Source organism: Pseudochaenichthys georgianus, chromosome 15 (genome assembly GCF_902827115.2).
Source record: "Pseudochaenichthys georgianus chromosome 15, fPseGeo1.2, whole genome shotgun sequence".
In the NCBI taxonomy this organism is placed as follows: Eukaryota; Metazoa; Chordata; class Actinopteri; order Perciformes; family Channichthyidae; genus Pseudochaenichthys; species Pseudochaenichthys georgianus.
In genome coordinates, this window is record NC_047517.1 from 3870463 (window position 1) to 3897994 (window position 27532).

Genomic DNA, 27532 nt, shown 5'->3' on the forward strand with positions numbered 1-27532 from the left:
GAGGAAGACAGTGAGGAGAACAGATAGGAGAACAGAGAGGAAGACAGTGAGGAGAACAGTCAGGAGGGGAGTGATGACAGCTTGTAGGATTACTGGTCATGCTAATGTTGTCTTGTGTTCACCTCTGCATGTGTGTTCAGTGTTCACCTCTGCATGTGTGTTCAGTGCCGTGTGTCTGGCAAATAAAGACCCCTCAAAAGTTACGGTTTATTTCATTTTAAGGATGAGCACCAAGCAACATCTCCAGGTGCTCCTTTGAGAACCAGGGCAAACAAGTTATGTGCACCCCTGGTCATAACGTATAAATGGATACAAGCATAAATAAATGTAGGAATAAAAACATGAATAAATACAGAAATAAATACAGGAATACATATGTTCCAGTGTTTTCAGGGAGCTTTAGTGTGTGTGATGTGGCTCAGCTGGAAAGCAGTTGACTCATGACCGCAGGGTCCCTGGTTCAACGACTGAACAATACTTATTTGTTGTTGTTTATAAAAGCTACAGCTAAATTAGATAATGTAGTTAATAAATGTATTCTTTGATATGGTTTGGCCTTTCTCAGGCTACAACATGGTTAAGTTTATGAATATTATTAAGGAATACAAATCCCTCTTTGCAATGTTTACCAGCCTCCTTAGGATTTTCAATCACAATAATTCAACTGGAATAAAAACAATATTGTTGACATGAAGATATGATTTAGTGTTGGTTGTTTAGAGTTATTCTAAGGCTTTACTCAATGGGAACTCGGTATGAGATACAGCACACTGTTGAGATGTCTAATCTGCCTGTTTTACACACTTTGACCAGCAGGGGGTTTGTGTTCAAATGAAGCCCATGATGAAGCCTCATGAGATGAACCCTTTTGCGAACCAATTGGCTGGAAAGCTTCATAAGGCTTCATCTCACCATCACTACCTGTCTCCCGCTCTCCCTCTATCACACTAAATGCGCTATTGCCACACACACACGGAGCCGAGATTGAATGACACAAGTACACGTTTATTTCCATACAACTCTCTGATTGGTCTGGTGTCTTTCCTCTGTTGCATTCACTGATCACGGGAAATTACATTTCTGCCGTCCTCTCTTGTGTCATGATGAGGTTCACGTAAAGCATGGTAATGTATTATATTATTGAGGGAGAATTGTCCGGGGCTACAGAAAAAACATTCGGGGCTTCTGTGTAGCAGTTAGACAAACATAATGAATAGATGATCTCATTATTACCTATTTTACATGTAGGCCTACTAAAAAATTAAAATAAAGTTTAGTAAACCCCCTTTTTGTTTTAATTTATTAATTTGACAAAATGATTTGTGCTGAAAGTCATATACTGTTGTGTCTCAAACGGATAGACTAGGTTATTAAGTAATTTGCGTAATAGTGGCTTGAAATGCTACAATAACGTTTGCAATTCGTTTTTAATCTGCAATGTCTCTCTGCAATGTCTCTCAGCCACTGTAGTGTCGTGTCAGGTGGGCGTGTCGTGTACCTGCTGCGGCTGCAGCTCGGCTGAAGCTAGACCATATTGGCACCCTCCACACCAGCTGGGGGCGGTATCGCACTGCAAGCATCAGAAAGAAGATCCTATACGTCATCAGAAAGAGACATGACATCCATGAAAATATACACGAGACAGCTGCTAACAGAAAGTGGAACAACGTACCCTGAGTAAATGTAGTCGCTTTACAGCTGAGAGCAGGCAAAGAGTCAGACTCCTGCCACACCGGAGCGTACAGTTAGACCCAGCTCAGAGCCGGGCGTACAGTTAGACGCAGGTTAGAGGTCATGTGCCAGGTGGAGGAGGAGTACCACGGGCCGCTGCTACGCGAGGAGCTACCCGAGGAGCTGCCCAGGTAAATTACAGCATCGGTAACTCAGATCTTATTAAGTAAAAGTAGAAGTACCAGAGTACTCTGTTACAGTAAAAGTCCTGCATTCAAAATGTTACTCAAGTAAAAGTAGAAATGTATGGTCATCAAAATATAGTTAAAGTAGCGACAGTAAAAGTAGTGATTGTGCAGATTGGTCCATTTCAGAATAATATATATGATATGTTTTATAATGATTGATCATGAAAGTGTTCTTAAAGCTGGTGAAGGTGCAGCTAGTCTGAAGTACTTTGTAGACTGCAGGGTAGCTGGTGGATTTACTCCAGGTGGAACTAAAGTCTGATTCAACACTTGGTTATATTTCACATCATTCATCCAGATCTGTGAAGTAACTAAAGGGATTAAATACATGTAGTGGAGGAAAAGTACACCATGTACCTCTGAACTGTAGTGGAGTAGAAATACAAAGTAGCATAACATGGAAATACTCAAGTAAAGTGTAAGAGCCAAAATGCAGATTTTGCTATTGTTGATTATTTATAATTTTATTATTATTAGTTTACAGCACACTGTTGTAATTGTAATAAGTCACATCCTGCAATTGTCACATGGATGTGGTTTAAGATGTTTAGTAAACCTGATGTGTGCCGGGCTTGTGTGATGGAAAAGGGAGATGTGGTTCGATACCTTTTGTGGACCTTATGTAATTGTTTGTTTATTTTAGTTATTAAATTGGATGGAACAAAATGTTCAGTACACCCTGCTCATTGGGAACGAGTCACCGATATGAACCAAATTTAGCCTCTCAGCGCCTGAATTAAATGGGAGTTTTAGTCGCTACATAAAATGCAAGACTCAAAATTGTACTTTTTTCTGACGCTATGCTTTGAGGCTCATTGTTGTTAGGACAGATCATATTTATTTCAGCGTGCCGTAGTCTACTCTGAAACAGTGTTAGTGCTTAGACAGACTTCAAATAATCCAAAGCTTGAATCAGAAGGGCCCCAGCTACAGGATTACTCTGGAACCTCCTCATTTCTGTTTGAATTGTGTTTGTGTAACTAACCCTTATTTGTCCACAGTATCTTTACATAATATTACAGATAACGGCACATAAAGGTGTCAACAAATCTAAACCCATTCACAGCAGTTTTTAAGATGTCTGTTCTTCCATTTTGAGTGTTTCTAGGCAATGTGTGAAATGCAAAGAGGCAAGTGCAGCGGTGGTGATCCGAGCAGGAGATGCATACTGCAGGTAAGACATCTGCTGGCTTAGGGTGTTAACTTGTATACCTTCAGTGTGTGTGTGTTAACACAATAAGCACTGATCCTCCAGCTTTAGATATTTTTTTGTGTGCTGCACGATATTGGAAAAAACTGCGATATATATTGCGATATGAAAACATACAGGAATTGAAGAAAAGACCGGTTTTTTTTTTCCGCCAACCATCCTTTCTTGAACTTTAATGCTAGACAATTGGTATTTTTTTAACTATATTTAACGGGATGAAGGATTTTAGTCATGGACGTCTGGATCTTAAAGGGGACCTATCATGCAAAATGCACCTTTTTTTATGCCTTTTATACATGAATATGTGTCCCGGTGTGTCAGGGAACTCACCAAGTGTCAGAAAACACAACCCTCTCTCTTTTCTTCCATACCCAAAATCTCTAAAATCGGGGCTGCAACGGATCTGATACAGATTTGAAATGTCTCTGACCTCAGAAACGAGGAGCTCCGCCTTTATGGTCAACTCTCCAACTATCAGGAAGAGACAGCCACGGCCATTGCCTTTCGAAAGTGCTGGATACGCTGTAGTACATATACCAGGCCTGTAGGTGGCGCTGTAGTCTGCCACAAAAGCAGCGAAGAAGACTTCTCACAGATTCAGCCCTTGCAAAAACAGGGCTAAAATAGAGCGAAATGAGGCATGGCTAAAATGCATGATCTGTTTGGTATTTTGAAAAGAAAACGTCGCACTCGCAGACATGTTTTATATAGGTATGGCCCTACAATATGTTATTCAAATATAGCATGATAGGTCTACTTTAAGTTAACAGAGCAACAAGCTGAGCTAGCTCGGTTAGCAGCGCCGAACTTCCCTAACACATGAAACTACTTTATTCAGTGTTTTTACCTTTAATCACCGGGTCCGTTTGCTTTGGAGATTTGATTGGTGGTTTTCTGTGCATGCAGAGCCTGCATGTCACTCACTCAAATACCCCTGACATGAGAGCCGTGCAAGTTTTCCTTTTGTAGCAAGCAGCAAAATAATTGTAACATGACGTGTTTGAGTTAATTTGCCTACTTTATATCGCAAGTCCAAAAAAAATCGTCACGTCCTGCGCATATCGCGGTTATCGTCAGGACACGATATATCGTGCAGCCCTACTGTCTTAGCTTCATGTGGAGTACCTGTGAACGGAATCGCTAAAGAAAGACAAATAAAAATGCAAATGTCCTAAATAGTTTTTTAAAACTATAAACCTGTTTTTATTAAATCAAGGTCTGTAAATAGTAATATTATATTAGTCACATAAAACCCAAACTATTTATTTTTCTCATGAATAATATTTTAGTCATCAATGTAGTCCAGCCAAATCAGTATTTTATTTTCCTTTTAGTCAAACCAGATGTAATGCTATCTCTAGGCGCTTTCACACCGCAGTACTTTCCCCACAAAGGTTCATGAGAACTCTTTTAGTTCTCATGAACTGAAGCAGATCGCGTTCACACCGGAATGAGTCCCTGGGCAAAAGAAGCCGCTGACGTCACTTCTTCTTCTTCTGCTTTGGGTTTACTGGCAGGCCGCAAACAACTTCACGGCGTATACTGCCACCCGAAGTCCCCGGCCGGAAGAGTTGGGGACTGTAAATCGAGTAAATCGCCAGAACGCCGGCATCCTCCTCATCTCCACCGCTCCCATGTTTTCTATGTGTTGCCATAAGTTAGTCTCTCTGCGTTTCTGCGCTGGGCTAATGATAATGCTAATGTGAGGATAATAAAATTGCGGCTTCACAAAACGTTTTTGGAGTTTTACGGGGCGTGGTTTGCAATCCGCCCAGCCAATCAGACATAGGAACCTTTCCTCCCACGAAAGCCCCTGCTCTCCAGGGGGTGAAAAGGTTCTCATGAACTCACTTTAGTTCCGGCTCTTTTTGGTGTGAACGCAACATTTCGGAACTATATCGGAACTAAAGTGGGAAAAGTACTGCGGTGTGAACGCGCCTATTATCAGTTGAAAATCATAGGTAACATATAATCCTGACACCAGGTGAGCACTCTTGAACACACATGTACAAGCGTCTGCTCCCTCTGCCAGTATTCACATTCCGCTGTAAGATAAGATAACGTGCTTTATTTATTCATCCCAAACTAGGAAGTGTTCTCATTGCTGCAGCAGCAGCGCGTAAAACAAAGTACTTCACATAAAGCACGGAAGTGCTCAATGAAAAGCCGAAAGACTTTGAATGTGAAACGCCTGTGCAGGGAGTGACTGAAATAAAAACTAGTAAATGAAATTGTTATTCTGTAAAAGATAAAAAGCGAGGTAAATGAGCAGGTCTTTGTAGAACTGCAGTGCTGCTAGCAGAGACGGTCCACGGGTTGAGAAGACACTTACTGCGTTTCACTGACTCACCTCGGATCTCTCTGTTTGTCAGGGGCTGTTTCAAGGACTACTTCATCCATAAGTTCAGAGCCATGCTGGGCAAGAACCGGCTGATTTTCCCTGAAGAAAAGGTGAGCGTGGTTCTCTTTGCTCCACTGACTTCACGTTGTGCTGCCCTGCCTCAGAACAGTGACTGAAGTGAGGCTGTGATGATTGTGCTGCAGGTGCTGCTGGCGGTGTCTGGAGGGCCGTCTTCCTGCTCCATGCTCAGCCAAGTCCAAGAGGTGACCCGTCTGTGTGCCCAGAGTATGGTGTCACTATGTGCTGGCCCATAGTTCAATGTGGGCCTTTAGCATCAGCAGGTTATTACCGGCGCACACTGTGGAGTCTGACCGCACGTGGCTGATGTTCAGCACTGAGCGAGTCACCGTCTGTGTGGGGATACATGGATGCTTTTAATTAACCAACGAAATGATTAGAGAGATGTTGAATGCTCCTTCAGAACTCCACGGTACATTCTGAAGGTAATATCATCCAATAGATCATCTTCTTGGATATCATTAACCCAACTGCACCTCTGCTTCCTCTCAGGGTTTGAGTCAAAACGCTCACAAGAAGTTGAGATTCTTACCCGGCATCGTCTACATTGACGGTAAATGAAATGGAAGTTATTATTTAAGTGTATAAGTGTTTGCATTAATGGATGATTGGATACCAAACCCTTAGCACTGATTGTGTGTGTTTGGACCCAGAGGGCGGCGCTGTGGGTCAGTCGGCGGAGCACAGACGCAGGACGGTGGAGGAGCTCCGGGCTGTGTTCAGAGCGACAGGCTTGCCCTTCCTCACGGTGCCTCTGGAGCAGGTCAGTGTGGCCCTTACCACGTGGAGCAACCCGTTGCTACACGTGACCTCATGTAAACACACATGTCCATATAACATGAGCTCAGTCTGAAGGAGTGTGTTTTTTATTGTCTCAGGTTCTGGACCTTCCCAGTTCAGTTGTTCTGTCGGCTCCGGGAGCTTCAGAACAGGAAGCCGGCGCCTACAAAGCAGCCGTGGATCACTTCCTGCTCAGCGACGGCAGCAGCGGTGTGACTGCAGGGCAGCAGCAGGAAACCCCCCCGCCTGAGGTCCAGGAGGCCCACACCCACTCCCTGCAGCGGCTCCTGGGCTCTGCCAGGACCCTGACAGCCCGGGAGGAGCTGCTGAGCATACTGAGGTCATTACTGCAGGACCCTCTCAGTCTTCAGCTGCAGGACCCCCTCAGTCTTTAGCTGCAGGACCCTCTCAGTCTTTAGCTGCAGGACCCTCAGTCTTTAGCTGCAGGACCCTCAGTCTTTAGCTGCAGGACCCTCTCAGTCTTCAGCTGCAGGACCCCCTCAGTCTTTAGCTGCAGGACCCTCTCAGTCTTTAGCTGCAGGACCCTCTCAGTCTTCAGCTGCAGGACCCTCTCAGTCTTTAGCTGCAGGACCCTCTCAGTCTTCAGCTGCAGGACCCCCTCAGTCTTTAGCTGCAGGACCCTCTCAGTCCTCAGCTGCAGGACCCTCAGTCTTCAGCTGCAGGACCCTCTCAGTCTTCAGCTGCAGGACCCTCTCAGTCTTTAGCTGCAGGACCCTCTCAGTCCTTAGCTGCAGGACCCTCTCAGTCCTTAGCTGCAGGACCCTGTCAGTCCTTAGCTGCAGGACCCTGTCAGTCCTTAGCTGCAGGACCCTGTCAGTCCTTAGCTGCAGGACCCTCTCAGTCCTTAGCTGCAGGACCCTGTCAGTCTTTAGCTGCAGGATCCTCTCAGTCCTTAGCTGCAGGACCCTCTCAGTCCTTAGCTGCAGGACCCTCTCAGTCCTTAGCTGCAGGACCCTCTCAGTCCTTAGCTGCAGGACCCTCTCCTCGCTCCGCCACTGTTCCACGTTTATGGTGAAATGACTTGAGTTAAAACATTCATGTTGTACTGAGTGCAGTGCAGATGCGCCCCCACAGGAATGTTATGATCTCCTTTCTGAAAGGCCACATGTTCTTACCGAGTGCTCGGCCAAGAGAGTTCAGAGAACTGCTTTCTGACATTAACACAAACACATGAATCATCTCCAAACTGTATCTAACAATGTTTTAAGCTGTAAACAAAGTCTCAGACTACACGATCACATGACTAACTGAGTGAGTAAAGGAAGAAAGTGTAGTCCAAAGGGAACATGGTGGATTTGGGATCTGATGGATGAACATCATCCTGTTAGCCATTCATTTCCTATGATGGGGTCTTTGAGCTGGAACACCATATTTGTTAAAAAGTTGAGTAAAATTCACAGAAAGTGTTGATTAGAAATGGCTTGTGTTCAAATGCCGACTGTGGTCATAAGGCCAAATAATAAATCAGTGCGATTTGAGCGGAACACAACAGGAGGGTTGAGACATTGATTAGACAGATGGTGGTGTTGAGAGATGTGCTGAGTGTGCTCTCCTCACAGGCAGCACCTGCTGGTGCACACGGCGCGCTCTGCAGGCTACAGCAAGCTGATGCTGGGGGACAGCTGCACCAGGCTGGCTGTGAAGCTGCTGAGCAGCATCTCACTGGGCAGAGGGGCTCAGCTGGCTCACGACACAGTGAGACTCCCTTTCTCTTTATTCTTGGCTTTCACATATTGGGTGTGAAATCTGACCGAAACAAATAATGCTAATGGGATGTGTTTACAGGGTTTCTCAGACTCCAGGTATGGTGACACCATACTAGTGAGGCCAATGAGGGACTACTCGGCTAAAGAGATAGCTTACTACAACCGTATGTTCAGCGTGCCGTCGGTGTTCACAGCGGGCCTGGACACTAAGGTAAGATGTGCCAGAAACACAGCAGGAAACACAAGTAGAAAGGAGAGGAAACAGAAAAAAAACGTTTTTGTAAATATTAGAGATGCAGAAGAATAAAACAAGCAATTCCAAAGCATTTCTTTAAACCTAATGTCCCTCCCCCTTGGACATCCACACAGAATCCTGTAGGAAGGATTCTCCTCAGTGCTGATCAGTCTGGAGCTGCTTCCTTTCCTCTGGTTTGATCTCTTACCCTAAACATCAGGTTGTTCTGTGGCACGTCACCATGTCGGGAAGTAAAGCTCTGCTGTGAGGCGGCTCTGACCTCAAGCTGCTACACACCTCGCGGCTGCTCCTAGCTTGATTTTCTGAATCAACCTCACCTCATTAGTTGTATAATTCCCTCGAAGCACAGGCAGACACAAGTGGCTTTCTCTTTCGGGTTCATTCCTCTTCAAATCCACCGTGAAAACTACACATAAACAAACAGTATAAATGACCATGTTACACACACAATAACATGCACAGCATGTGAGGTGACTTTTAGCAAATGAATTAACTTTAAATAAATATAAACACAACATACCTCGTTGGCTGCATGCTCTGAAAACAGGGATGTATTCTTGAATCCTTATCACTTTAATAGCATAAAGTTTTACTAACGGAGCTGTAGACTGCCATGCATCGTACTTTGGCTGTCTTTTCTCTCGGGCCTCATTTATAAAAGTGACTTATGCTCAAAGGAAGGCGTACGCCAATTTCTAAGCAATCTTTGCGATTTATAAAATACAAACTTAACTGGAAAATGTGCGGTCCTCCACGGACACTCTGACCCATGCGTACGAGAGAACGGGAGACATGAGAGAGAAGTATGTGAAATGAATACCATTATTAATAAATATGATTACCACCCATATATCGTATATGAAGAATTCATTTGCAATAGTTGATTAAAGCCAGTCTTAAAATGATGAAACAGATGCCCGTTTGAGACTCCTCAGTGCAAACAAAAACACAACTTGGAGAAATCAATAAATACGGAAATGTTAGAGTGCCACAGTGACGCGTCCTAAAACCCGGAAGTGAACTTCTTCCGGTTCCTTCGACAAAAACCAATTTAAATCAAATCATAAATCTATTGATTTAGATTTATGATTCGAAAATGATAAAAGTAGGGTAGACATGTGGAGATTATCCGGCTGAACAAAACGTGATCCGTCTCTTAAATGTGTGTCAACCACAGACCTGATTTCCAGCTACTTTCCAAAGTCCTATGGAGAAATTGCATTGGTTTTTGTCCAAGGAACCGGAAGTGGTAAAATGCTAACTTACTTCCGGGTTTTAGGACGCGGCACTCTATAGATCACCCCTCGAATATGTCCTCTTAATGTTATGAAATGCATTCTCATAAATGATGCAGTAAACGGAAGGACAGAATCACTTTAAACTGCCGTGTTCTATAGGTTGTAGATACTAGGGTTGCCAGAAACTGACCATGATCAAAATCGATTATTCGGCAGCCCTGGCGAATAATAATCGATTATTCGACCGACCACGCAAGTTTACAGTAAAACAAACTGGTGGTGTGACCAATGACCATTTACAATTATTAATACTATTACTATTATTAGCATATATATTTATATATCGATTTTTTTTTTAAATAATATTCGATTATGGAGACTGTAACGAATATTCGAATAATCGAATAATCGCTGGCATCCCTAGTAGATGCAAGCATGGTTTTATATACTATCATGTTTTATGCCGTTTGCCAAGACTTGATAAGTTCAGGATCATCCTCCTTGATTTCTCCCACCTTGCATTCTCTGACAGGTCGGTCCTTTTGCCAAAGAAACGTCGGTCCTGTGAACCAGTTAGAAGTCTTCAGTTGCTCTGCAGTTAAACTCGAGAGGCATAATCTGCCGGATTGTCTTGAGAGACAACATAAGCCCATTGTTCAGGCTTCGGGCTTGACTTGATTCTCTGTATGCGGTTAGCTACACACACTGTTTATGTAGCCAAGAACCACTTTGGAATCTGTCCAGAAGAACTCTTTCAGGTCATGAATTTCTAGTTCTTTCCTGAGAATGTCGCTGGTACGCACGGCAACAGCTGCAGCAGAGAGCTTGAGTCTTGGTATAGTTGTAGCTTTGGTTGGTGGAACATCAATGGACTTCATCTGACTTGTTGATGGCTCAAAAGTTCACATTCACCATATCCGCAAAGTGGTGAAGTTCATATCAAGGTTCAAGGTTCTTTATTTAGTCCAACGAGCATAGCTGCAGTGTAGTCAAATCTTGTGTCACAGGCTTCTCCAACAGTGACAACTGATAAACAGAAAAAATATAGTGCAAGTAAATGGTAATACAAAAAGAAAAATAGTTTTTGAAATAGTGCAATAAGAGTCTATATGCAAGTTATTGAAATAGGATATATAGGTAAATAGATACATATTTAAAAAATATTTTTTAAGTGGCAGCCAGATATTATGGATGTTGTTTCAGCAGTTCAGGTGTTTAACAGTCTTATGGCCTGCGGGATGAAACTGTCCCCGAGTCTGGTGGTCTTAGTCCTGATGCTGCGGTAACGCCTGCCAGACGGCAGCAGACTGAACCGTTTGTGGCTGGGGTGATGGGCGTCTTTTATAATCCTGAGGGCTTTCTTCCTGAGCCGCTGGGAGTGAAGGTCCTCCATGGAGGGCAGCTCCGTCCTGGTGATGTTCTGTGCAGTTTCCACCACCCTCTGTAAAGCCTTACGGTTGAGGGCGGAGCAGCTTCCGTACCAGGCCGTGATGCAGCCAGTCAGGATGCTCTCTATGGTGCACCTGTAGAAGGTCAGGACGCTCTCTATGGAGCACCTGAAGGTCAGGACCCTCTCTATGGGGCACCTGTAGAAGGTCAGGACCCTCTCTATGGAGCACCTGTAGAAGGTCAGGACCCTCTTTATGGAGCACCTGTAGAAGGTCAGGACCCTCTCTATGGAGCACCTGTAGAAGGTCAGGATCCTCTCTATGGAGCACCTGTAGAAGGTCAGGACGCTCTCTATGGAGCACCTGAAGAAGGTCAGGACGCTCTCTATGGAGCACCTGTAGAAGGTCAGGATCCTCTCTATGGAGCACCTGTAGAAGGTCAGGACGCTCTCTATGGAGCACCTGGAGAAGGTCAGGATCCTCTCTATGGAGCACCTGTAGAAGGTCAGGATCCTCTCTATGGAGCACCTGTAGAAGGTCAGGATGCTCTCTATTGAGCATCTGTAGAAGGTCAGGATCCTCTCTATGGAGCACCTGTAGAAGGTCAGGATCCTCTCTGTGGAGCACCTGTAGAAGGTCAGGATCCTCTCTATGGAGCATCTGTAGAAGGTCAGGATCCTCTCTATGGAGCACCTGTAGAAGGTCAGGATCCTCTCTATGGAGCACCTGTAGAAGGTCAGGATCCTCTCTGTGGAGCACCTGTAGAAGGTCAGGATCCTCTCTATGGAGCACCTGAAGGTCAGGATCCTCTCTATGGTGCACCTGTAGAAGGTCAGGATCCTCTCTATGGAGCACCTGTAGAAGGTCAGGATCCTCTCTATGGAGCACCTGTAGAAGGTCAGGATGCTCTCTATTGAGCATCTGTAGAAGGTCAGGATCCTCTCTATGGAGCACCTGTAGAAGGTCAGGATCCTCTCTGTGGAGCACCTGTAGAAGGTCAGGATCCTCTCTGTGGAGCACCTGTAGAAGGTCAGGATCCTCTCTATGGAGCACCTGAAGGTCAGGATCCTCTCTATGGTGCACCTGTAGAAGGTCAGGATGCTCTCTATGGAGCACCTGTAGAAGGTCAGGATCCTCTCTATGGAGCACCTGTAGAAGGTCAGGATCCTCTCTATGGAGCACCTGAAGGTCAGGATCCTCTCTATGGAGCACCTGTAGAAGGTCAGGATCCTCTCTATGGAGCACCTGCAGGTCAGGATCCTCTCTATGGTGCACCTGTAGAAGGTCAGGATGCTCTCTATGGAGCACCTGTAGAAGGTCAGGATCCTCTCTATGGAGCACCTGTAGAAGGTCAGGATCCTCTCTATGGAGCACCTGTAGAAGGTCAGGATCCTCTCTATGGAGCACCTGAAGGTCAGGATCCTCTCTATGGAGCACCTGAAAGTCAGGATGCTCTCTATGGAGCACCTGTAGAAGGTCAGGATGCTCTCTATGGAGCACCTGAAGTAGGGCTGAACGATTAATCGATTTTAAATCGAAATCGCGATTCGAAATGATGCGATTATCAAATCGCAAAGCCTGCGATTTTTTTTAACTTTTTTTTTTACATTTTTTTTTTTTACATTTTTTTTTTCTTCTTGTGTGTCAGTCATCCACACCAATCAGAAGTGCTGTGCTCCACATGTACCAGCCATTGTTAATCAATCAGAAGTGGCCCATGATAGAAGGTGATAGACAGATTGATCCAATCACCTGCCAAGTGCTTTTGAAAGTGCCTGTCCTTTCCAAATGGCTTCCAATGGAGCTTCAGATGGTTTGGTGAAAGAAACCATCTGAGTCAGGTTAGTGATGCTCGATCACGTGTTTCTATCACAGGGTGAATCTTTAACTGAAGCTTGACTTTAAAGCAACCCAACGGAAGTTTCATGTAAGTTTAGTTATTTCACTCGTAGCTCGGGCTGCGGGGTGCTGGAGACGGGAGCACGTTGGTGCGACCTTCCTAGCCGGAGTTATGGCCGCATTTTACAATAAACTTCCATTGGGTCGCTTAAAAATAAATATCGCGAATCGAAATCGCAATTTTTGTCAGAAAAATCGCAATTAGATTTTTTCCCAAAATCGTGCAGCCCTAACCTGAAGGTCAGGATCCTCTCTATGGAGCACCTGTAGAAGGTCAGGACCCTCTCTATGGTGCACCTGTAGAAGGTCAGGATCCTCTCTATGGAGCACCTGTAGAAGGTCAGGACCCTCTCTATGGATCACCTGTAGAAGGTCAGGATCCTCTCTATGGTGCACCTGAAGGTCAGGATCCTCTCTATGGAGCACCTGTAGAAGGTCAGGATCCTCTCTATGGAGCACCTGTAGAAGGTCAGGATCCTCTCTATGGAGCACCTGAAGGTCAGGATCCTCTCTATGGAGCACCTGTAGAAGGTCAGGACCCTCTCTATGGAGCACCTGAAGGTCAGGATCCTCTCTATGGAGCACCTGAAGGTCAGGATCCTCTCTATGGAGCACCTGTAGAAGGTCAGGACCCTCTCTATGGTGCACCTGTAGAAGGTCAGGATCCTCTCTATGGAGCACCTGTAGAAGGTCAGGATCCTCTCTATGGAGCACCTGTAGAAGGTCAGGACCCTCTCTATGGAGCACCTGTAGAAGGTCAGGATCCTCTCTATGGTGCACCTGAAGGTCAGGATCCTCTCTATGGAGCACCTGTAGAAGGTCAGGATCCTCTCTATGGAGCACCTGAAGGTCAGGATCCTCTCTATGGAGCACCTGTAGAAGGTCAGGATGCTCTCTATGGAGCACCTGAAGGTCAGGATCCTCTCTATGGAGCACCTGAAGGTCAGGATCCTCTCTATGGAGCACCTGTAGAAGGTCAGGACCCTCTCTATGGAGCACCTGTAGAAGGTCAGGACCCTCTCTATGGAGCATCTGTAGAAGGTCAGGATGCTCTCTATGGAGCACCTGTAGAAGGTCAGGATCCTCTCTATGGAGCACCTGTAGAAGGTCAGGATCCTCTCTATGGTGCACCGGTAGAAGTTGCAGTGTATCGTGGAGTCCATGTTGAACCTCCTCAGCCTGCGGAGGAAGAAGAGCCGCTGTAGAGCTTTCTTGGTGATGGTGGTGGTGTGGTAGTCCATGTCAGGTCCTCAGTGATGTGGACCCAGAGGAACCTGGAGCTGCTGACTCTCGCCACGTAGTCCCATTGATGGCGATGGGGGCGTGTCCCTCTCTCTGCTGCTTCCTGTCATCCACAATCAGCTCCTTGGTTTTGCTGACGTTGAGATGGAGGTTGTTATTTTTCGACCTCCTCTATGTACGCCGTCTCGTCGCCGTCTGTAATCTGGCCGATGACGGTCGTGTGCCTGCAAACTTCACGATGGTGTTGGAGCTGTGTGTGGCCACGCAATCGTGAGTGAACAGGGAGTAGAGGAGAGGGCTGAGCACGCAGCCTTGAGGGGCTCCGGTGTTGAGGATCAGGGTGGAGGATGTGATGTTTCCCACCCGCACTGCCTGGGCTCTGCCAGTCAGGAAGTTCAGTCTTGACATTACCGAAACTTCAAGGTAAGAAGCATCTTTTATTTTGCATCTCAGCCAGATTGGGTAGATCTCTGATCCAGGACTCCCACTGAGGTGGGTTCTCTGGTAGCTCTTCATCCCAGCCGATCTTGTCTCTGCACATTTGCTGGACTACTGCTTACTCAAAAGGACAAAGTGTGCCATGAACCCCAGGGGATCATACACAGAGGCTACAGTACAGAGTACTCTGTATTATTGACAGTCTTTTCGTCCGAACTTGTGGTCAGTGACTTTGCTGCAAAGCTTTGTTGTCTTTGAGATTTTGTTTTTTCAGCTTCATCTTGCTTTAGTGATTGCAATAATGTTTTGACAGGCTTGCAGGAAATCTTTGCTTCTCTTTTTTTATAAACTTTACTATTACAAAGGAGGGGAATTGGTTACTCTCTTTTTCCACTTCAATAACCTTCCGGTTCCATCTTGCAGGTAGCCAATCTGGTAACTTTAAATGTACTTGCCTGTTTTCATTACGGTCATTCAAGATTTCTATTGGCTTGATGAAGACCATGGCAGCCTCGTAACTACGGAGAAAGTCTGCAAACTCTCCGAGATCAAAGCTGTGCTTAGATCCCGTCTTGGGCCTCTGGGTTACTTTCCAGATCCTTCTCTAGCAAGTTTTTCCATTCTTCTTTAATCGATTCTTCATGGTCACTTCACCTGCGTTCTTTCTCGTGCTGCATTGAGACCTTTTACCAATCCCGAAAGCTCCGTTTGTCATCCAGAGTCTGCTTGTAGTTGAGCTGAAAGTTGAAATGGTTGTGTTTAGTGGCACCTAGTGGGTACTGTGATATCAACGTGTGTGTGTAATCTGTCTGGTCAGGTATGTTGTGATTGACTCTTAGTTTATTATCCCCCACAGACTGCAGACAAGTCCAGCATCCAGCATCTGACAGAGAGCTTTGTCATCAAGCTGCAGGCAGACTTCCCCTCCACCGTCAGCACCATCTACAGGTCAGTGTGAGCATGGCAGGGCTTTCACTTAGGGATGCTGCAGATTTTCTAAACGGTATATGTACAAATGCCTGCTTTTTATCCTTAAAATCATTTTGTATTATTATTTATTATACACTATTGGTAATATACAGTCATTGTCACGTTTTTCATGCACAAACAGCTGTGTGAAGACTTAAAGTGTGTGTGTGTGTGTGTGTGTGTGTGTGTGTGTGTGTGTGTGTGTGTGTGTGTGTGTGTGTGTGTGTGTCAGGACGAGCGAGAAGCTGCAGAGCTGCAAGGGCTCTGCCTCAGCGGGGGGGGACAGGTGTCTGCTGTGTGTGTGCGCCCTGGACACTGCTGCTGGTGAGCCCCACACACCATGTTCTAATTTGTTTTAATACTACTTTTTTATTTTTATTTCAACTTAAAAGCTAAGTCTTACTTATCTTCTGCAGACATTATAATACATCTCTGTTCACAGATAATGGCACCAAGATATCAAACATTTGGAGCTCTGTTCTGATTTAATGATGTGACGTTGAAGTGGACATGTTCAGAAACGTACAGCGTTCTTCATGCTCTCGGTCTTCGTGTCCCTCTCTTGTCCAGAGAATGCTTCGGCCTTCAGCGCCACCCTGATCTCAGAGCAGCTCTCGCAGAAGAAGTCTCCAGGAGAGAGCAGGCAAGGTACATATACTGTAGCCAATGATCACACAGCCTGCACTCTGCCTTGGGTCATCTGGATACGCAGAAAGTTGATCAATATGAGCAAACGTCACTATCCCAGTTTGAGCCATAGAATGCTGCTTCTGTCAGTGAATCAGATATTGTATTGTGTACAGTGTGTATACACACCGAGTACCCCATGCAGATGAGCTCTTACACTTGTTAGGCGTTGATTTCAGTTACCTGTGTTTTCATTCCAGCTCCCGCCTCACAGTGCTGCTCCATTGTTGGAGGAGAGCTTTGTGGGAACGGTGGTAGAGGATGCTGTTCGTCTGCCAAGTAAGTGTTGAGTGATTTACTGATATACTCCAATCATGGGTCTTATCGACACCAAATGAAAAGGTTCAGATTGTTTAAAGGGAGGTTGTTTGAGTAACCTCTCCATAGTCCGTTTTACATACAGTAGAAAACAGAACTAAAGCCTGCTGCTGCTGACGACAGGACGGCAGCAGAAAAGGAAACTGAAGCTGTTCTGTGCGCCTTTTAAAGCTCACCTATCATGCAAAATGCACTTTTTTGTAGGTCCTTTATACATAAATGTGTCCCCGGTGCGTCAGGGAACTCACAAAACCCTCTCTCTTTTCCAACGGAGCTGATCCAGATTTGCGTCCGATATGACGTAATATCGGAAATGTGGGCTGGCTTTACGCCCACGTCCCTATCAGAATCAATGCCCGACTGTTTTGGACGTAATATGGTCTGTGTTTACATTAGCAAGCATCGCTAACACGCAGAGCTAACCTGTACTGGAGAGAGTATGTGTAAAGAAGCAGGAAATAAAAAAAGGAACTCACCTTGTGGTAAACCCGCGAAAAAAATAAGCATTTGAGCTCCATACTGTTTCAGAAATAATCCTTGATGTGGTTTGGAACAGGATGGCGTTTAGGGCAGAATTATGAGCATGCTAAGGACACAGATCAGCTGAAACAGAGGTATATGAGGGATTTCTAAAATGCATGATCTGTTTGGTATTTTGAGCAAATAATGTATGCCTAAAAATAGCATAATAGGAGACCTTTAAAGCCAGAAGACTACCTTGATGAGAACACGGGAGTTGCTGGACTCAGAAGTCCTTTAAAATGGCAAACACAAAAGAGTGGGCTAATATCATAAACAAAGAGGCGAGCATACGTTTATAAGATGTAATCAAATAAGTACACATACATGGTAAAAAAACAAGTAGCTGCGTTAATGAATAGTAAGTAAAAGTATTCAAGTAGCAGGCAGTTATAACAAGTGTGTTTTGCTCGTAGTGTTGTCATCTCTCAGCAGTGGTGTTACAGTCTGCAGCGGGGCAAAGTAGTGGAAGTATTCTAAGTATAGTGTGCCATGGACTCTTGGAGGTGTATCGAGACTAGAAGACAGGATCCGTGATGCTGCTCTCACAGTGCTGTAAGCTACATGCTAACATGTACGTAGCATTAGCATCACCATCTTACTTTAGCGTGTTAGCATTAGCACCGTCAACATAAACAGTGAACAGATAAAGCTGTGGCTGATGTCCTTACTTGTGCAGCTTCGTAGTCTGTCTTTTCACGTGATATCATTATATGTTTTGGGTGCAATTGTAAAGCGGACACAAAAACAAAATAATATGAATAAATGCTGTGTTGGTGTTGTTGTGTGACAGAGCCTCGGAGCCCCCCCCCCTGAGGAGTCTGCTGTGTTACAGCTGTCAGCTGACCATCAAAGACATGGTGAGGGACACAATCTAAGCTTTGTATGTGTTGTTACAGGGGTCGGTTAAATCATTTAATGTTTGACTTCGAGGAGAACAAAATCAAGCTCTTGGAGTTTTAAAAATAGACATGGGTCACTAAAAGTGTTTGAAAGTCATTTTGTATATAGTAGCCATGACCATCACTAAATAAACTAATATAACTTAAGTGAAGACAGAACTAACGATTCAACATCTGTGGCACCTTCCAATCCATTAATTTGATTAAGACATTTAGCATTAAAGCACAGAGCGGAGAACAGATCCCATCATGCATCGTCTCTCACTGAAGGTTCCATGAGGAGGACCATGTGCTGCTGCTGGTCTATATATGATGGTTCTGCAGAATGAGCAGCTTTCTTTACACCATTACCCTCACTTTCATCCCTCCATCATGGCAACCTGCACAGAAAGGGATATCATGCATCGTTAGACTATAATCTATCCACCAGTCACCGAGTTAGACATCTGACTATTCTCAATACCTTCTAACTGACTTCATGTTAATCTGACGTGTCTGTGCTTTATGATGGAACTATCTATAGACAAGTACTTAATAATACATGAATACACATAGCACTTAAATGAAACTTTCAGTTTAGATCTAAATTATTTTCTCTCGTGAATTAAAAATATGCTTTTTATTTGTGTAATGCTACTGACGTTCACCGGTCTCTGATCTGTTCTCTCACCAGGCGTCTGAGGAGGTGCTCCCGCAGTACATCCTGTCGGAGGCCGAGAGGAGGCTCAGGAGGTCAGTTGGGAACACAGAAGTGTGCTTGTCCCTTTCAGAATGCAGCGACTACATTTGACTGTTGCCCTGCAGGTCTCAGCTGAGGGAGGAGATCAGGGGCTTCCTGCTGGAGGAAGAGGCTGATGAAGGCTGAGCGTCCTGCTGCAGGTCTCAGCTGAGGGAGGAGATCAGGGACTTCCTGCTGGAGGGAGAGGCTGATGAAGGCTGAACGTCCTGCTGCAGGTCTCAGCTGAGGGAGGAGATCAGGGACTTCCTGCTGGAGGGAGAGGCTGATGAAGGCTGAGCGTCCTGCTGCAGTCATCATATCCAAAATGCAAGACTGCTATGATGTTGATGTTTAAAGTCTACGACTCTGCCCTTGCTGCGTGGGACACTGAGGACATGTGTAAATGCTGTTATAATAAACGTAGTTATTTTTAAGACATAAAAGCTGTTGACTCGTTCAAAAACCACATCGTCTCACCTTGGTCCTCGTGACTACAGGCTTCACAATAAGCTTCTGAAGAAGGAACTGATGTTCATAGTCTGCTTTCTTGGTGGTAAAAATACACTTTGTGCTGACTAGAGTCCTTGGGTAGGAGAGTCGGTGGCGTTACGACGTGAGGTGATCAGCGACAGCCGGTTTGTTCCTGTTCTCTTCAGGTGCGTGAGGTGAATATGTTTACATACTGTCGTACAACGGGACGGTTCCTGTCACGTGCTTCAGGGAGTCGTCAGAAAACCACACACCAGTGGTTATTGATCTTGTGTTTTGACCGGAGGACATTTCTGTGTTTAATTGTATTTTGTTTATGCCAAATTGTAATAAATGAGTTCTTACAGTAAATTCTAAACATACTGGTTCATTATTGAGGACACAGTAGTGGTGGTGGTCTAACCAGTGGGTAGTGAGGCGGGCTGAAGATCGCGAGTTCAACCCTTGAGTAAGCACTAGCCCTCGGTCGCTCCAGGGAGGACGTCCCTGTAGTCGCTCATCGTAAGTCGCTCTGGATAAAAGCGTCAGCTAAATGAAATGAACTCTTGGGCCTAACGGAACAAATAAGAACTTAGAACTGAGTCAAGGCCAAGAGAGAAGTAACAAATGCTCTCTCGAGCACTTTGGTTTGTGGTCCGAGCCGTCTGCAAAAGAAGCGTTACAGCATCATTGCACACGGCACTGATCTCACTGTGCACAATGACTCTACTTGACTCGCAGGAGGAGAAGAGGGGCCTTAATCCAAAGGATCACAACCTGCAGCTCAGGGGTCCAGAAGGGAAGTGTTCTGGAAGACTGTTTTCTCACCCTCCCGGTCCCAGCTCTGCCTGTGGGTCGTCCACTCTCCTTCTCTCCTTCTCTCCTCACCGTCCAAACTGTTTTCGGATTGTTTGAAGGTCCTTGTTTAGTTTTACTGTTCAACTTGTTCCCATAAGAGCCCATTTGATGTCCATTCCCCCCCACTCCCACTCTGGCTGGGTCTGATGCAAAAGCCTTCCTTTAGTTCCTCCTCTAGATCCTTTGGTCAGCTGTTTCTTTGCCTTATACATAATATCATGTTATATTCTGTATATATATATATAAACACAGCTTTATTATTTATACATAGGGTCAAATGTCCTCAACAAACCATTCCATGGCTGTCAGATCCCAGCTGGCTGTGGAGCACCCTTTGAAGGCTGAAAGGGACAGGTTTCACCATGAAGCTATATTCCAGAATGACATTTAGCAACAGCCCTGATGTTAGCAGTTAGTGGCAGCTCGCGCACGCGCCTCTGCTTCAGAACGAGTTGTTTGTCAGGAGGCTGAGAGTCGATGGACAGCATGTTGCTGCACGGCTCTCCTGCTCAGAAGCTGTGTGGACTCAGGCTGACGTGAGCCAGAGCTATCCCACGGGTACACCAGCACCTGGTTGGAGGACTCCATCACATCGATATGACGTTATTATATAGCTAGCGTTAGACCACCCATTTACAGTGTCTGAGCCACAGTCACAAATACATGTTATACTTGGTTTGGATCTTGGTTGCAATTCTTTCAGGAATAAATGTGTTCATGATAAGTTTTCATGTAAATGTACAAATATGTGTTACATAGTTTATTGTTTAAAAAAAGTAAAGTATCAGAATCTGCAAAGCTTCAGTTGGTCAAGCTTTAAATGGTGTAATCGGGCAATGTGTGTCTCATTGCCTATGTGTCCCAGGCCTGTCCCACACACTGCTGGGAGTCTGTCTGCACTAGCTGTGAGGCTGCGGCTCCGTGCGTCTGTGGAGCTCCGCACCGCTGACATGTTCGAGTCCTTCACATGGCTCCTCCATTCTCCCCACCCCCTCTTCCTCCGTTACTTCTCTCTCTATAAAGTTGTGCTGATCCCACAGTTCCTGGCCATCGCACACTTCTATCCCAGAGTCCCCCGTGAAGCGCCGGTACCTGCCCGGGGTCGAGTCCTTGTTGGGGGGAGAGGCGCTGTGGAGTGGGCTGAGTGGGACCTCTGGAGGCAGTGTTGTATCAGCATCACTGCCTCCAGAGACGCTGAGGTTGGGGCAAGGAGAGTCCTCAGCAGGGTCTGTCGGCGGGGGGGCTGACTGCAGGGGTGTGTAGGGAGGAGGGGGGGTGACAGGCCGGTCCACCACCTCCTCATAGGCCGGCAGCAGGTAGGTGGGCAGGAATCCTGGACAACAACACACCCAGAGTACAGTCAGGTCAGACACAAAGGCACTCCTCAACATCGTGCTATCAGTTGACTCTGGAGTGAAGCCACTCGTCCTGAGGGGTGGGGAGTAACTAAGTACATTTACTCAAGTACTGTACCATTTTGAGATACTTGTACTTTACTTGAGTTTAATTGTTTGCTACTTTCTAGTTCTACTCTACTACAATTTAGAAGTTACATGTATTTAATACCTTTAGTTACTTCACAGATCTGGATGAATGATGTGAAATCTAACCAAGTGTTGGATCAGACTTTAGTTCCACCTGGAGTAAATCCACCAGCTACCCTGCAGTCTACAAAGTACTTCAGACTAGCTGCACCTTCACCAGCTACCCTGCAGTCTACAAAGTACTTCAGACTAGCTGCACCTTCACCAGCTCTGAGAACACTTTCATGATCAATCATTATAAAACATATATATATATTATTCTGAAATGGACCAATCTGCACAACGACTACTTTCACTGTCTTTCACTATATTTAGATGAGAATACTTTTCTACTTTCACTTGAGGAACATTTTGAATGAGGACTTTTACTGTAACAGAGTATTCCTACACTCTGGTACTTCTACTTTTACTAAGTACAAGATCTGTGTACTTCTACTTTTACTCAAGTACAAGATCTGAGTACTTCTACTTTTCTCAAGTAGCAGATCTGAGTACTTCTACTTTTCTCAAGTAGCAGATCTGAGTACTTCTACTTTTCTCAAGTAGCAGATCTGAGTACTTCTACTTTTACTCAGGTAGCAGATCTGAGTACTTCTACTTTTCTCAAGTAGCAGATCTGAGTACTTCTACTTTTACTCAAGTAGCAGATGTGAGTACTCGTCCCACCCCTGCTGGCCCTGCGTGGATGTGTGGAGGCAGCTCTTACTGAGGTAGAGGGGCAACTGGGAGTTGTTGTGCGCCTCTCTGTAGGCGATGAGGTTGATCTCGTTCTGCCGCCGCTGCTGCTGGAAGCGCTGCTTGGAGCGCCAGTGCTGACAGACACAGCAGCATGTGAGGATGACGATCAGAGTCCACACCAGCCAGAACCCTGCAGGGAGCCCACAGCACATCCACCAAACACACTTAACACGTCTTCACAATGGTGCCATGTACAAAGTACTTTTAATACACAAAGGATCTTTGCTTCAGCGCTGAAAAACAAGTTCAGCTGTGGCAAGTAGTGAGATCTGCCACCCTGTGTTAGGGGTCGGCAAGTAACCTTGGGCCAAAACATTTCTGAGCCACTCGATGCGGGCCAGAACATAACCAAAGGCTAGTTTCAGTAATTGATTGTTAAAATGGTTGCAGTTGTGATCCAGTGGAAAGCCCTTACCGACTGCCTGGTTCAAAGTGGCTGAGCAGTGCACTTTTACACACCGTCTCATTCGACTTTCTCAGGACTTCAAACTGTTTTTTGGGGGCAGACCCCCTCAAAGAAAAAATAAATATTTACACACGTAAGGTCATCTTCTTAACAGTTTGCTCTGCTCACCGAGTCATCCGTGAGCAGAGCATCGAGTTGCCTATAACAGCTGAGTGCGGCGGTTACCATCTCGTTCAGCCAAACGCCTCACAGACTGATTCAGATCGACAGCTTTAGTGCGTTTTGATTCTATGCTGAGTGCAGCCACACTGACAGGCTCTTCTCTGTCACCGTCCTGTTCAAATGAAATCGCCGCCAATCACATTTCCAATGCTCGCGCCGGGGGAGGGGTTACAAGGATCGAGTCTTGTGCTGCATTCACTTGCACTCGGACATTAGGGATTTACTCTCATAAATGTCCGATGAGCCAAAACCTTTCTTTCAAAACAAAGCTAATTTTCCGGGCCAAATATTATTTCTGGCCCGTGGGCCGCCTGCTGCCGACCCATGCTGTATTAGTTACCAAACTGCTATACACGATAGCTTCAGCCTGGGTCTCGGCTGGGCCTGGTTGTTCATTCAATTAACAAACGTAACCTTACAACCGGATAAAGCAGCAGAGGTTGCCCGATACAGGTTCAGATCAGACATCCTCATCCCTTTGCAGAGGGTTCACTCTTACGTGTAGAATGTGTTGGATTAAGTTACATATGGTAAATGCACATTGTATGAGCAGCATGGACACATTCATGTCATTAGATGTGCTTTTAGTCCCGTCTATCTTTGCTTCACATCATGTGATCGGTGTCCTGATGAGACCCAGATGGTGGTCAGAATGAAGAGGGGGGTCACTCACACCACAGTTCGTAGTAGTAGCTGCAGCACTGAGTCTCTCCGCAGCAGTGCCCCGACTCACAGAGGTAGCTCTGGTTGTTCAGCCCCTGGCACACCAGAGCCTGGAAACACACATAGCACCCGTCACAAGCTACACACACACACAACATGCATACTAACATAGGACTGGCCATACACTCTTTGGCACAGCAAACACATTATAAATGTTTTCTTATGAAAATAATATTACGTTTACCATCATGATATAAAGCATCAGCCCCTTCTTCTATTAAACATTATCATACACTAGGGTGGCAGCCCCCAATAATCTGTCAAAAGACTTTCCTGATTTGTTCTAGAAAATGGCACTAATGATTTTATATTTACTTGATAAATAATGCAATCATGTTTTCACCTCTACCATACAAAGTTCAAGATTTGAACACAATTGTTGTAATAGGGAGAGAGCACGCTCGTGAACTGTTAGCGCCGTGTTATGCGTGCCCACAGCGCCTCGCGGGAGCGCACGCGGCGTACAGCAAAGGCCTTTGTTGATCTGTTCGGCAAAGTTAGGTTTGAAAAGGAATATCAGGTGAACGCGACCTCTGATCAGGACAAAAAGAGAGAGGATCTTTTCCTGAAACTTCCAGAATCTCTTTACACAGAGGACACATGTTTACGTATAAAAGATGTGAAAAAGTGGATTTTGCATAATAGGTTTAATACAGCCGGTGTGATTACATTCAATGTGCCACTTTCAGTCACCACTGCTTTCAGAAGTGCGTACCGAGCCACTTTCCTCACTTCAGCCAGAACCATCAGAATGGGTTCGACCCGACTCATGCTACCATGAGTGATGGATGATACATCTGCACAGGATTTCCTATCTTCATATTTCCTTTTTGGCTACTGGTTTACACCATATTGTATGTCCAGATTATGAATGTCATCATTATATTTTCACATCTGTAAATACAAACATATATTATTAAGCTATGATAAGTGTCACGAGGATGTATATTAGCCTACACTGTAGGGGTGTAACGGTACACGTACCCGTACCGAAATTATTCGGTACGGGCCCTTCGGTTCGGTACAGGTGTGTACCGAAGTGTACCGAACGAATATAACGTTAAACGTAAAAAATTGAGAACGTGAACAACTTTTTGGAAGTAATCTCAGGTGCTGCGTCGCAGCATTCAGAGTAATTTCCTCAAATTGGGCTCATCGCGTCATAGAGCGAGCAAGTCATTTCATTGGGCTGGTCAGAGGGATGCGTTCAAATGTAGTCAGTAATTTAAGGAACTGTCAAATTAATGGCGAACGCAGATAAAGTTGAGCTCGAAAATCCTCCAGCATCATTGAAGTCTCCGGTTTGGGAACATTTTGGTTTCGCAGTTACGTACAAGGATGACGGACAAAGACAGGTGGACCGAACCAAAGCTGTTTGTCGGCATTGTTCAACTGACATTGGTTACGCGGCTGGCAATACATCAAACTTGCACACTCTTGAAAAGGCATCACCCGAACGTGAATATCACGGGTACCAAAAGAAAAAAGACTGAAGTGCAAACCCAAAAAGTTCATACCGAGCTCTTACAAACGCCAAATATCCTTATGTTGTTAGCAAAGTGCTACCTGGCTGTATCTGCTACCTCTGTCCCTAGCGAGAGGGTTTTCTCCACAGCAGGAGACATTGTTAGTGCCAGCAGATCTGCCCTTTCGGCAAGCAATGTGGACAAGTTCATCTTTCTTTAAAAAAACATGAAAATACAATGACAAGCAAGTCCTAATGTCAAGCTGGCTGCTTAGGTGCTAGTACAGTACAGTTCAAATACAGATTATTTCAGTTCATCGAAATGCTGCACCTTAATGTTTATTTTATTATATTTTGTATTTATTTGAGTGAATACATTATTCACAGTTTAATAATAATAATAATAAAATATATATATATATATATATGTTTTGTTTTGTGAAAAAAATTCTGCTGTACCGAAAACGTACCGAACCGAACCGTGACCAAAAAACCGAGGTACGTACCGAACCGAAATGTTTGTGAACCGTTACACCCCTACTACACTGTTTAAGTGTCACTTTCAGAGTCACACAACCCCTGGACAGAAGCCTATAACAAACCCACCAGTTGCCATCACTACAGTACAACATATGACTCATTAATCAGTTACAATTATGCAGCTAATTAGTTTGTAAGTTATACTTATACCCGGCAGTGGCTCAGTCAGTAGGGGATTGGACTGTGAGCCGTAAGGTCGCCAGTTCAAGTCCCCGACCAGACCTAAATATGGAGTGTGGTGGACTTCTGCTTGGAGAGGTCCCAGTTCACCTCCTGCCCTGCCGTGGTGCCCTTGAGCAAGGCATCGGACACCCCCCGCACTCCCCGGACGCTGTACAATAGCTGCCCACTGCTCCTGGTGCTAGACTCCTGGTGCTAGACTCCTGGTGCTAGGATGGGTTCAAAGCAGAGAACACATTGCACTGTGTGTGCTCTGCATGTGTTCAAGAGGGTTCATCCCTCCCAATTCTATCTACCCTGTGTGTAATATGTCACTAGCTACTTTTAATATACAACATTATATGTCAGCACATATTTTTCAATCACATGTACTGTTGTCTACAAATACAGGAAGTCATTCCTGCCAACTGCATCACCCTGAACAACAGCTGCTCCTTCTTCTTAATAACCCTTCACCTATTTGTATATATTGTACCTTGTGCATCTAAATCTGTTCTAAACTGTAATTACTTGTTAACTTATAATGTAATTAGTTTACATGTTGAGAGTTATGGGCTGGCCTATCAATTCACACTGACTTGAATTCTATATGTTAATGTGTATTCAATAGAGATACTCTAGGTAAATATTTCACTGTTGATAGTACATAACAATATGTACTGTTCTGTTTTGGTTATTTGTTTTAATACCGTTTGTACATACATATTTCCTGTTTGTTTGTATTTTTATTTCATTTTTAGTTAATTAGCAAAGCTTGTCTACAGCTGCTGTGCCAACATATATTCCTAAACTGGGATCTTATTATCTGTATTTCTCTTCCAGTGCCCATCCCTGCTAACGCCTGCTGAGTTAGCTAGTGGTCTAACGTGCTAGTTTAAGAGGACTGCTAACTTTAGCAACGTCCCCTTGTTGCTACCATTGGGTCGAACACCTAAACTAACACAAAACTAAAGTCACGTCAGATTACGAAAAAACATCGGACGCGCAATAAACCAGAGAGCAAAGAATAAAAACGTACTTGGTCAGTCAAAACAGGCCAACAGGTTAAAGCTAACAGGCTAGCTAGGTAAAGCTAATGTAGCTCACTAAGTTTGAAAGAACCTCAGTAGGCTATTACCTCTTCCACTGTGGCCGCTGTCGCTGCATTCTCTTGTCCAACGTTGAGCTTCAGCGACCCCATCGCCAAAAGCATTGGATTCTAAAAGATCCAAAGCACTGACGTTTTGTTCATTAACAGTTGCATTGTAACAAAACAATCGGTGGCTAACTAAAGCAAACCCAGTACAACTTCAACAACTGTTCCCTCAGCTCGCTCTCACTCCATTGGTCCACTTCTGAATGACGTTTCTCCTTGGACAGCGATTGGCTCTTCCTGATGTCACTCTGAAAGGCGTTTGCATCACCTGTCAACAGGCGAGCGGAAAGCTTTAAAGTTCTCATTTGTCATGTAATCGTTTATTGGAATAGGGACAATGCACATTCATGAACACTTTAGACAAATAATGCTTCAAGTGTGAATATGCCGGATTTTAGCTTTGAGCTCATTTCCATCCGTAGCCCCTGCCATACAATATATAAGAACATGGGACCACACATAAATACATGATATGCAAAAGAGCAAGAGCAGCACACACAAGTATTTACCACCTGGCAGTACACTAGTAGCAACGACAGTCCATGTAAACATTTATATAAAAAACACATGCTTTTAAAAGACTTACAATTGTCAAAACTCAAGAAATGGTGTTTCTCAAGGATG

At 44.9% G+C, this 27532-nt stretch overlaps 2 protein-coding genes across 4 annotated transcripts; one reads left to right on the forward strand and one right to left on the reverse strand.

Annotated features, from left to right (window-relative positions):
• Positions 1-1569: 1569 nt before the first annotated feature.
• On the forward strand, positions 1570-19469 carry ctu2 (cytosolic thiouridylase subunit 2 homolog (S. pombe)). 3 transcript variants are annotated; one of them, XM_071205696.1, is made up of 16 exons: positions 1570-1862; positions 3019-3093; positions 5502-5580; positions 5674-5733; positions 6041-6101; positions 6202-6311; positions 6427-6668; positions 7909-8044; positions 8135-8266; positions 15373-15464; positions 15718-15809; positions 16056-16133; positions 16373-16451; positions 17803-17869; positions 18585-18643; positions 18791-19469. In XM_071205696.1, exons 1-16 carry the CDS (start codon positions 1795-1797, stop codon positions 18849-18851), a joined length of 1491 nt encoding a protein of 496 aa, XP_071061797.1. In that variant the 5' UTR covers positions 1570-1794; the 3' UTR covers positions 18852-19469. The 3 variants fall into 3 exon arrangements, with proteins under 3 accessions (XP_071061797.1, XP_033955994.1, XP_033955993.1); XM_034100103.2 differs by having other exon boundaries at positions 3028-3093; positions 18716-19469; XM_034100102.2 differs by having other exon boundaries at positions 1571-1862; positions 18716-19469.
• A 1233-nt stretch (positions 19470-20702) lies between these two features.
• On the reverse strand, positions 20703-27113 carry LOC117459332 (WW domain binding protein 1-like). Its single transcript, XM_034100105.2, has 4 exons — positions 26891-27113; positions 23539-23638; positions 22206-22367; positions 20703-21288 (listed from the first exon to the last, which is right to left on the reverse strand). The coding sequence occupies exons 1-4, from the start codon at positions 26963-26965 to the stop codon at positions 20855-20857; spliced, it is 771 nt and encodes a 256-aa protein (XP_033955996.1). The 5' UTR covers positions 26966-27113; the 3' UTR covers positions 20703-20854.
• Between the last annotated feature and the right edge of the window lie 419 nt (positions 27114-27532).

Bases quoted from the DNA above. Each gene is read 5' to 3' on its own strand.
- LOC117459332 (XM_034100105.2), bottom strand. From the start codon at position 26,965: ATGCTTTTGGCGATGGGGTCGCTGAAGCTCAACGTTGGACAAGAGAAT. The intron at 23,639-26,890 runs GTAATAGCCTAC...GTGTGTTTCCAG, and splicing joins CAGCGGCCACAGTGGAAGAG to GCTCTGGTGTGCCAGGGGCT. The intron at 21,289-22,205 runs GTAAGAGCTGCC...GTTGTTGTCCAG, and splicing joins CCAGTTGCCCCTCTACCTCA to GATTCCTGCCCACCTACCTG.
- ctu2 (XM_071205696.1), top strand. From the start codon at position 1,795: ATGTGCCAGGTGGAGGAGGAGTACCACGGGCCGCTGCTACGCGAGGAG. The intron at 15,465-15,717 runs GTCAGTGTGAGC...TGTGTGTGTCAG, and splicing joins ACCGTCAGCACCATCTACAG to GACGAGCGAGAAGCTGCAGA. The intron at 16,134-16,372 runs GTACATATACTG...TTTTCATTCCAG, and splicing joins TCCAGGAGAGAGCAGGCAAG to CTCCCGCCTCACAGTGCTGC.